At 33.8% G+C, this 10,076-nt stretch overlaps 1 protein-coding gene across 1 annotated transcript; it reads left to right on the top strand.

Moving 5' to 3' along the window:
* Positions 1-534: 534 nt before the first annotated feature.
* Positions 535-9,127, top strand: LOC103501489 (uncharacterized). Its single transcript, XM_008465076.3, has 9 exons — positions 535-1,154; positions 1,339-1,985; positions 3,377-3,453; positions 5,190-5,358; positions 6,114-6,202; positions 6,405-6,569; positions 6,683-6,760; positions 7,816-7,919; positions 8,601-9,127. The coding sequence occupies exons 2-9, from the start codon at positions 1,358-1,360 to the stop codon at positions 8,704-8,706; spliced, it is 1,416 nt and encodes a 471-aa protein (XP_008463298.1). The 5' UTR covers positions 535-1,154; positions 1,339-1,357; the 3' UTR covers positions 8,707-9,127.
* Positions 9,128-10,076: the final 949 nt, after the last annotated feature.

Here is a 10,076-nt window from a genome sequence, read left to right as displayed (position 1 = left end):
CGACAACTATTGCAACTTTACCGTAATGTATTACTTTTTGTTAAATCACTTACTCAATTTGACAAAATATAAATAAAAAAAACTAATCCAATTTTAAAAGAATATTTGAAGAAAAGTAAGCTGACTTATAGACAAGTTCAACCATCAATTCCATAAATTTAAACTAAAATCTAGCGTTAGTGTTTATCTTGATTTAAGATCTTGTATTCCTTGATTTATCAAATGTATACAACAATGACTTTATCACTAATTTCTTTCATCAAAACGGTCTATTATTTCTAAACTTTCAATTTTTTTTTCTATAACAATAAATTCTTTTGTCTATATATAATAATATTTTAAATCTAATGGTTAAATTTGTTACTAAAAAAACATAAACTTTGTATGACTTCACATCCAAAAAAATGAAATGTAACAAAAGTTTGACGAGTGGTATGGATGAAAAATAGAAGTACCAACCTCAAAACATGATGAGATTGATAAGTAAAGTAGATTAAATTGGACCAACCTAACATGTATCGATCATATGGACCGAACCAAGTGAGTTCTTCCCATGTCAAAAGAGAAAAATTTGCATTCTTTTGATTTTTCTGGCTTCTATTCCACGTATGATGGCAACAACAAATAGATTGCCATAGAAATAAAGGTATCAAATTTCAATCCTGTTTGAATTTGCGATCGGATATTGATAATGGAGAGCTGACCTTCTTTCTCCCTTTACCCTTTGATCTTTTCCCCTTTTTCTCTTGTTCGCTCTCTTTCCCTTCTTCCCTCGAGCTTCATAGGGCTCAAATTTCTGCCATTTTTGTTCATCATCACCATCGGAATCCCATCAAGGCTTTTTTTTTTTCTTTTTTTTTCCATATTCTTTCATCTTCTTTCCCATCACCCTTCTTTTACTGCCACCATTTTCATCCATTTATTCAATCAAACCCCTCCCTCTTTCACCCCTTTTCGTGATTCGCCGGTTTCTTTGACCTTTTTTAATCCGATGATCGTGCCCCACTTGCTTGATTTCTGATTCAGTATTGTTATTGTGTTCTTGTTGGTGCTAGAAGTACTTTTGATTTGATTTTGTTATCTGGGTTGTTGCCATGTGATGATCTTCTTTTTCTTTATCTGAGGTTCTCCACGGAGTCTCGTTTGCGGAGAAGGTAATTTTGAGTTCTGCTTCTTTTACTCGTTCTTGATAGTTTTTATTGCCCATTTCTTGTAGCTTTCAGTTTCATTATCTTTAGTTTGCTTCTTTTACAAGGAAATTTGTCTTCCCTCTTTATGTTATAGTCAAATTTTTCGTTATGTTGTTGAATTGATTGTCAAGAATGTTATGATGAGTAGGGTTAGGCCATTCACCCGAATGGAAGGGTCTGGTAGCGACCCCGACTCTCATAGACCTGCTTCCACCAGTGGTAGTTCAAGAAGGTTTGGAATGTTAGCTGCCTCAAATATTATTCAGGCTCCGCTTTCTGCACTATTAGAGTATTCGGGTCTTCTTCGTGGCCGTCAAAGTCATCAAGAATCGGAGGCATTGATAAGTGCTCGATTGCCTTCGGGGTTTCGAGACCATCTTCGCAGCCATATCGAAGAATCGTCAGGTGCCACCAATGATGGAGAGGTTTCAATTAGGATAATTGGGGCAGGGGAACCAGAACATGGTAGGGATGGTGCTGGACTAGTAGTTGGGCAAGCGAGGGATGTTAGCGGCCAGAATGCGGTGTCTTTGCAATCTGTTTCAGGGTTGGCTTCTGTGACCTTGGGGTCGGAGCTTAGCCAGGGTGAGTCTGCTAATGAACGTGGTGCAAGAGAGGGTATTCCTGAATCGATAAATGCAGGTGCTGATGGAGACACCTCGGAGGTAGCTGGAGGAAATAGCAGGGATTCTTCTTATCAGAGATATGACATTCAACAGGCTGCTCGGGGGATTGAACAGATACTCCCATTTAGTTTTCTTCTACTGGTGGTCTTCATTCGACAGCATTTGCAAGGTACCTGCCTTGACTTTATTCATGATCTTAACTTACTATAGGTTACCAAAAATTTATTTACTTCCAATTTTAAGTTGTCATGAATGTGGCTGGATTATGGACAATCATGAACTACTGCATTGTCTTTATGGAGCAAGCATACGTGCTCTTTAGCTTTATTGTCTTTGATTGTTTTCTATAAGAAAAAAAGCTGAATAAAGTTGACTGAAAGTCTTGAAATATCATGGAAATTTTGAAAACCAATGGAATTTAACTTTTATGATCACTTGGTGACTTTTCCATTACCAAATGCAATTGAAAATAGAGAAGCGAACAAACTAACGGGCAGAATTTACAAACTGTCAACTTGGGAAAAATAATCTTCCAATATACAATCAATGTTTTATTAACAGTAGCAAAAGCTCAAGCTATCAAAGTCAACCAAGAATTATACCTCATTTAAATTTCTATAAACTCTAAAATCTTGAAGTGTAGTGCATGAAGATAGAAATAGACAAACAGACAAATTACTTAATAATTAAAATCAATTTTGTTTATCCATAAAGATTAATGTGAAGCTCATATCATCTACTTCATCATGTTTTTAATGGTTAAAATAAAATTTAATTGATGAATTTAGATGTAAAGTCTCCTTGTACAAAAATCGATGAACAAGGAAAGTAGTTCTTTTTGTTAGATTCTCAAATTATGTGCATTGTTAGCCATCTTGTAAGATTCTTGTATTAGTTTACTTATTTACTTTTAATAATTATATTGTCTTTTAACTAATTTTATATCAATTTACCAAATTATGGTCTTGTTGCTAATTACCGGTCATTTTTTGGGGGGGTTTAATCCTTTGCGGTCTTGATGCTAATTATTAATGTTTAAGCTTTTTCTGGCTAATATGCAAAATTTACATGCGTTTCCTTGGGAGACAATTAGTTGCATTTATGTGTATATTATATTGTAGCTCAGATGAACTTAACATCGTCTGTATCAATCTAATCCTATTCTCAGAAATTGAATCATGTAAATATCTTTCCCTTCGATACGATACCTCAGGGATTTTTTTTTTTCATTTCCCTCTTGAAGAGTTACTTATGTCAAGGTGATTTAGATGTTGAATAACAAGAATGTAAAAGCCAATAAATTTTTAGTTAAAATTAAAATTCAGAACGAAAGAAACGAAAAGAAGTAGAATCAAAAGTCTATCACCTTTAATCAATATTTGATTGGACCCAGAACTGATTATAATGTATAGTCAGATATAGAAATATTTAAGAATGCTCTCGTTATTTTGTTTTGACATTTATAAAAGATTAAATTGTTCTAATATTACATGTCTCCACATATATTTCTCTGCAATTTCTTCTTCTTCTGGTGTTGATACTTATGCCCTAAACTTGCAGGATTCTTTGTGACAATATGGATAGCTGCTTTCATGTATAAGTCAAATGATATTTTGCGAAAACAAACAGCTTTGAAGGTGTGTTATGGCATATTTTAATGTTTGGGCTTCCTGCAGGGTGTTTTTTTTATCTTTTTATTGTTTGTGTGTGTGTGTGTCTTGTATGTTGAAGGAGTATGAAATAGAAGTGAAGTAGGTCGTAAAAAATCCTATGCTGGCCTATTGGTCAATAGGTTCCTATGTGAACCATAAATGTTTTAACGAGTATGTATTCAAGCAATGATGACCACCTACTTAGAATTTATTACTTAGTATCCTACAAGTTACTTATTACACACACATGTATTATTTTAATGAATAACCAAGGTTTCATTGAGGGAAATAAATATGTTGTATACAAGAGCATACAAGAGAACCATCATGGGTTGGCCTAGAGGTAAAAAGGGAAACATAGTCTTAATAACTAACTAAGAAATCATGAGTTCAATCCATTGTGGCTACCTGCTCATGAGTTTCCTTAACACCCAAATGTTGTAGGGTCAGACGGTTATCTCGTGAGATTAGTCGAGCTACAAATAAGATGGCCCGAACACTCATGGATAAAAAAAAAAAAGAGAAAAAGAAGAGCATATAAGAAAAGAGCCTACGAAAGTCGAAGGTGCCACAAGGAGAAATGGAACCTAGCAAAGGACTAGACCATTTAAAGGTTTTATTGTTCCTCTCACCCTAAACCCCCACAAAATAGCACATATTCCCTCGAGCCAGATTCTACGAACTACTTGACAATCAAACATGATGGAGTTAGGCTGTTTTCCTGTGAGAATAGTCAAGGTGCCTGCAATCGGCGCTGGGGCACTTAAAAATATAAACAAATTTTTTATTTAATATACGTATATATTTTATTTTTTATATATAAAAATTATTATTATTATTATTATTTGTTTAAAGAAGTGAAGAAGGTAAGTGCCATTAGGAGATTACAAGGCCTAATGGGGATAAGTTAATCTTTATTATTTGGTATCTTGAAGAGTCATGAAAGTTATAGCCTAAGACATGCGTCTGGGGCTACCTTATATTAGAGAAATGTGGGCATCTAGAGCTACAAAACTATTTTTCTTTTGATGCGATAGAGCTACAAAACTATATTAACTACCTCCATGTTTTAGCATCCGCTGCCTTGTCAATTGAAATGGTGTGATCCTCCTTTCCTCAACTCTTTCATAGTGTCCATCTTCCCTTTTTAGCTTAGGTGAAATCATATATTTACATGGTGGTTGGATTTTATTTTCCTCTATCTGAAGTTATTCAGCCCATTTCTTAATAGTTTTGTTCCCAGAAATTTCCAGTCAACCCTTATTCCATCACTTTAGCTATTCCAATCTCCTTTCAATTTGAAAGGTCTTTTGTAATCTCTCTATTAGGCTCCCCTTTTGAAATTTCATACCATCAATGCAATTGTTTCTTATTAAAAAACCAGAACACAGAAACAGTTCCCAGTCAACAGAATCATTTGCCTTCTTAAGATTGAGTATAGACCAGGCCATTCACAAGGTAGACTTTCTTATACTTGTTCTGCCCTTCCAGTTAGGGATGGATTTAAAATTTTCGTCCTGAAATAAATTCCTTCTGATTATCAGAAGTAGTATCCTGAATCACTCTACTTATTAGTTTGGCTAATGCCTGATCACTTTATATATGGCAATGACCAAGCTCGTTATCTTTCCCTGGAATGGCACCAATCTTGCTGTACTGTTCCTGTTGTTTTTTCTTTATTCCATTTTTTCTAAACGTGGGCTTTATTGGTGTTCCTGCAGGGAGAGAGAAAAATTTCTGTTTTGGTTTGCATTTCTCTTGCATTCACCATTCATGTTATTGGTGTGTACTGGTGGTATCAGAATGATGACCTTTTATATCCGTTGATCATGTGTCCTCCCAGAGCGATTCCTCCTTTTTGGCATGCTATTTTCATCATTATGGTGAATGGTAACCTTCTGTTAAAGTTATTACTGATTATTATTGTATGTTCACCGATCATAATATACAAGTGTTATTGTGACAAAGGAGTAGTTTTACTAACTATGCTAGATTGCCTACGCACATAATTTTCTTCAAATGATTTATTTTCTTAATTTTTCTCTGAATGATTTATTTTCTCAAATTTTCTCCAACTTAAAACACTTCATTCAATAAACAAACAACAAAAGATGATAACCTAACTGGCAAAGGCCAAAGGGACATGAGCCCCCCTCCCGAAAGGAGAAAGGTTAAAGAAACACTTTCCAATCAAATTAAAGTGTAACAATTATAAAAAAACTTCTGTTGGCTACACTACACCAGTCGAAAGCCATAAACTTTACGAGATCAGAAAAGTATAAAAAGAATTGGCTTGGTATTTCTTTGATATTCTAGATCTACTTGCTTAAAAATGTGTTTATGTCAGTATCTTACTAGTGATTAAATTGTTTTTAATTATGCCTTTTCCATTTACACACTCCCACCTTCCTATTTACGATTAAATGACATTTTTGAAAAAGTCTTTTCTAATACTTCAATTCATATATTTATTCACATTCATTGAATTAAAACCCCCCGTATTAAACTAGAAGCTGAATTGTATGCTCAGCAAAAAAATAAAAGAAGAATCTTCATCTTTGCTTTCTAGTTTATGAAAGTAAATCACAAACAATTTTTTTGGTAACTAATTAGGTGAAATATATGGTTTTCTGTTGGTTTCTCAGACACTTTGGTCCGTCAGGCAGTGATGGTGGTCAAGTGTGTTCTATTGATGTATTACAAGAACAGTAGAGGCCGCAATTATCGTAAACAGGTGAGGTAACATAGAAGTTAGCTCTTTTTTATACTTCATGCAATAGATTCCTTTTGGATTCAGTAACAAATATCCTTTATTTGAGCTTATTGTTTATTTCTCTTTTAAAAAAATTTCCTCTTGTGAATACAGTGGCAACTTTAGAATTTGCAATTGTTTTGTCAGTCTGTGAGAATGCACCTAAAAGTCACATTTTCTCCAGGGTCAAATGCTAACTTTAGTCGAATATTTGCTGCTACTGTACCGTGCCTTATTGCCTACTCCTGTTTGGTATCGTTTCTTTTTGAACAAAGAGTATGGGAGTCTATTTTCGTCACTATTGACCGGACTGTACTTAACTTTCAAACTCACATCTGTTGTTGAAAAGGTAAGTTTTCTATTATTTTTTTGAATTCGTTATTACTATTATATTCTGTCACCAGATGGTCTCTCTGTTATCTCCCTTCCCTGTCTCACTTTTCTTTTTGATGTGGAATTCAGGTGCAATCCTTCTTTGCTGCTTTGAAAGCACTGTCACGTAAAGAGGTGCATTATGGGGCGTATGCGACATCAGAGCAGGTAAAATGAATCTCATTTATGGATGCCCTTCTCCAGTTGACTAAACTTTCTTACTGCAGGATGCCATTTATGTTTTTATTTTGATGCATTTTATTTTACTTTTCTGGGAATCCTTGAGTGTCTTGGCTGCATCCCAACTTATCTCAGGACGTTTGCATTAACAAAATATTGCAAGCATCTTAAATTTGTAGGTTTATTTTTGTGAAAAGAAAAAAAAAAAGAAATCAATTGGGTTTTGATAAAGCAACCATGGATTCAGTTTTAAGCCATAAAAGCCGTTTTGTCTGATCTTTGTTTGGAAAGAAAGCAAAAAACCTTTTAGGAAAGACCCTTGGGAGTGGAATGCAAAGTCTTGCAGGTTTGTGGATTGCAATCCTAAGTTCTCTTCGTATTTAGTCTTATAATGTATTCTCTTCTAGACTTTATAGGTTTGTCTATTTGTTTCTCTTTTTGTGTGTTCTCTGTCGTGGGATGAGGGATTGAACCACTGATTTTTGGGTGGTAATATGTTCTTTGGCTACTTGAGTTCTGTGCTCATGTTGATGGTCATCTCTTCTAGTTGGGGGCAACTTTCATCATAATTTTGGTCGTTTTTTCTCTCTCAGTAGTCTGTAGTGGTTCCTTCAAACTTTTCCTATAGGAAGATTGGTTGCTGGCAATCTATTTTTAATTTTTATAAATGATGATGATAATAATAATAATAATAACAATAACAATAATAACAATAACAATAATAATACAATGACAACGACGACAATAATAAGAATAAGAATAAGAATAATAGAATAATAACAATAACAATAAGAATAATAATAACAATAACAATAAGAAGAATAAGAAGAATAAGAAGAATAACAACACCAACAGCAATAATAATAAGAATAACAATAACAATAATAAGAATAACAACAATAAGAAGAATAACAACAATAACAACAACAGGAATAATAATAAGAATAACAATAACAATAACAAGAATAACAACAACAATAATAATAATAAAAGGAACAGAACAAAATATCCTTGACATCTAACTTGTTATTTGCCTAATTCAGGTCAGCGCAGCCGGTGATTTGTGTGCTATTTGCCAAGAGAAGATGCATGCTCCTATCCTTCTCCGATGTAAACACATATTTTGTGAAGATTGTGTATCAGAATGGTACGTTTATTGCATGAAATTCTCCTATGCTTCATACTCTCACAATCTAGATTGTACTCTTCTTAATATTAAACCACTGACCATTTGCTAAGAGGTTGATTTCAATTTCAGTAATCCAGCACTAAAGGTTTCCTCATCTTATGGTGTGGAGCCTTAAAGTTCGACCATATGTGATTTCCAATGGTTAAACTACCGCATTCACCATCTTTTGACTGTGTGAAACACAACCATCCTCGAGCTTTTGCTGGAATATTTTTATTAGTGTTCAATTGTCGTATGTTATAGACATAGCTTAGTGGATGAGAAACTCTGCAAAGTTGGGACTTGATAACAAGGGTAATTCGTGGGGGTAGTTTTTGTAAGGGAATAATTGTTGTAAGTAGATGGATAGAGATGGGAGAAGGCAATCCAACGTTGGGGTTTTTTTAATCTTGAGCGAACTTAGAGGGTGTACTTCGAATTACTTGGTAATTTTGATTTTCGAGTCTTGTTATCTAGTTCCAAACGAGATTTCAAACAAAACTAGCATTTTTATCCTACTTTTACTAACCAAGACTTCGGAACTAAAACGTCCAAAGGAAGGAGAATGGGAGCAAAAAAATGCCAACTTACCTACCTTTAGTGTTCTTAATATATTGTTCACTTTGATACCGATTTTGGACTGGTTGGTGCTATGTGCAGGTTTGAGCGGGAAAGGACATGCCCATTGTGTAGGGCGTTGGTTAAACCTGCGGATCTCAGGTCATTTGGTGATGGATCAACAAGTTTGTTTTTCCAGGTTTTCTAAGCCATTTACTTCAAAGCCCCTCGGGAGAAGGCTTTGTAGTTTGAAGAAGTGAAGCCAGCCAATTGCATCTGTTTGCCTACACAAAATTGTACATCTAACTAAATACTGTGTAGCTGCTGCCAGTTGAGGAAGCAAAAGACTGGCGCTTGTGAACTCGGAAAGGCGAACTCAAAATCGACATTTATACATAATATAGTCCTTTTTGTGCTACAGCAAAGAACGGTCGATGTTCAAGAGGAGTTTAACCCTTCTATGAAAATTTTATGAAATGTGATTCTGGGGTGTAAATTTATTAGCAAAACCAGTTTGCTGTGTTGTCGATTTTATAATTTAGTCCAAATGCATATAATGAGAATGTTTTGGACTCTTAGAAATTGTTATACACACATACACAATGTCAAACATGTCTTTTGGCTCTTCAGTTTGTGCTTTTGTTTGATTTGAAAATTAAGAAAGGAAGTGAATATGATGAATTTTTAGAATTGGATAACCTCAACTTTTTTTTATTTTTTTATTTTTTATTTTTTATAAAGCTAACTCCAATGAGATGCAAATTGATTAATGAACTTAGATTCAGTCAGAGACTAATATTCATATGGTGTTGATTAGGAAGAAACTCTTGTATGTAATTAATTTTCAAACTAATTTCATTCAATAGTTCATTTAGATTTATTTATCAATTTCTTTATTTCTTTATTATTATTCTTTTATTATTGTAGCAAATTTTGTTGGGTATATTTTGAGGAAAAGTTTTTTTTTTTTTAAAAAAAAAAAAAACTATGAAAACGGCAAAAGTGGATAAATAATAAAAGATATAGAAGTGTGAAATTGTAGAAAACACACTGACTATCCAACAATTTGGATAGTTTTAAAAACATTAAAAAAAAGTCAAAATACTTTGTAACTAAACTAAATAGGAAATATTGATGTAGAGTTAGAAAATATGGGAGTTGTATGGCTGTCGATTGGAGTCTGACGTACGAACAAACTAAAGTGAGAAAAAGGAAAGAAAAAAACACAACTTAATCTGCAGCAGGTGATATGGTACACCAGTGCAACAATGGTAAAACAATAAAAGTGGGAAAAGAGAAAGATGTTGTAGTCCCCTGGGTTCCATGTTTTTCCTTTCTTTTATTCCTTTTTTACCTTTTATTAATTTAAATCATATTACAATTGGATTCCAAATCTGTTCACACCATATTTCTAAAAAATGTAATTCATGTTTTTCAATTCTTTTTCCTTTCAAGACAAATTTGTTACGGAGGCGAAAAGCTTACTGATGACAAGACATGTATTAGAGTTTATGGGATTAAGAATGGTGATCAAGTGTGAGAATGTTGTCATTCAACACTTCACATCTACATCTAGTC

The sequence above is a fragment of the Cucumis melo genome, chromosome 8 (genome assembly GCF_025177605.1).
Source record: "Cucumis melo cultivar AY chromosome 8, USDA_Cmelo_AY_1.0, whole genome shotgun sequence".
Taxonomy (NCBI): Eukaryota; Viridiplantae; Streptophyta; class Magnoliopsida; order Cucurbitales; family Cucurbitaceae; genus Cucumis; species Cucumis melo.
Note: the sequence above shows the minus strand (reverse complement) of the source record. Positions and strands in the feature narration are given on the sequence as shown.

Bases quoted from the DNA above. Each gene is read 5' to 3' on its own strand.
- LOC103501489 (XM_008465076.3), top strand. From the start codon at position 1,358: ATGGAAGGGTCTGGTAGCGACCCCGACTCTCATAGACCTGCTTCCACC. The intron at 6,203-6,404 runs GTGAGGTAACAT...CATTTTCTCCAG, and splicing joins GCCGCAATTATCGTAAACAG to GGTCAAATGCTAACTTTAGT. The intron at 7,920-8,600 runs GTACGTTTATTG...TGCTATGTGCAG, and splicing joins GAAGATTGTGTATCAGAATG to GTTTGAGCGGGAAAGGACAT.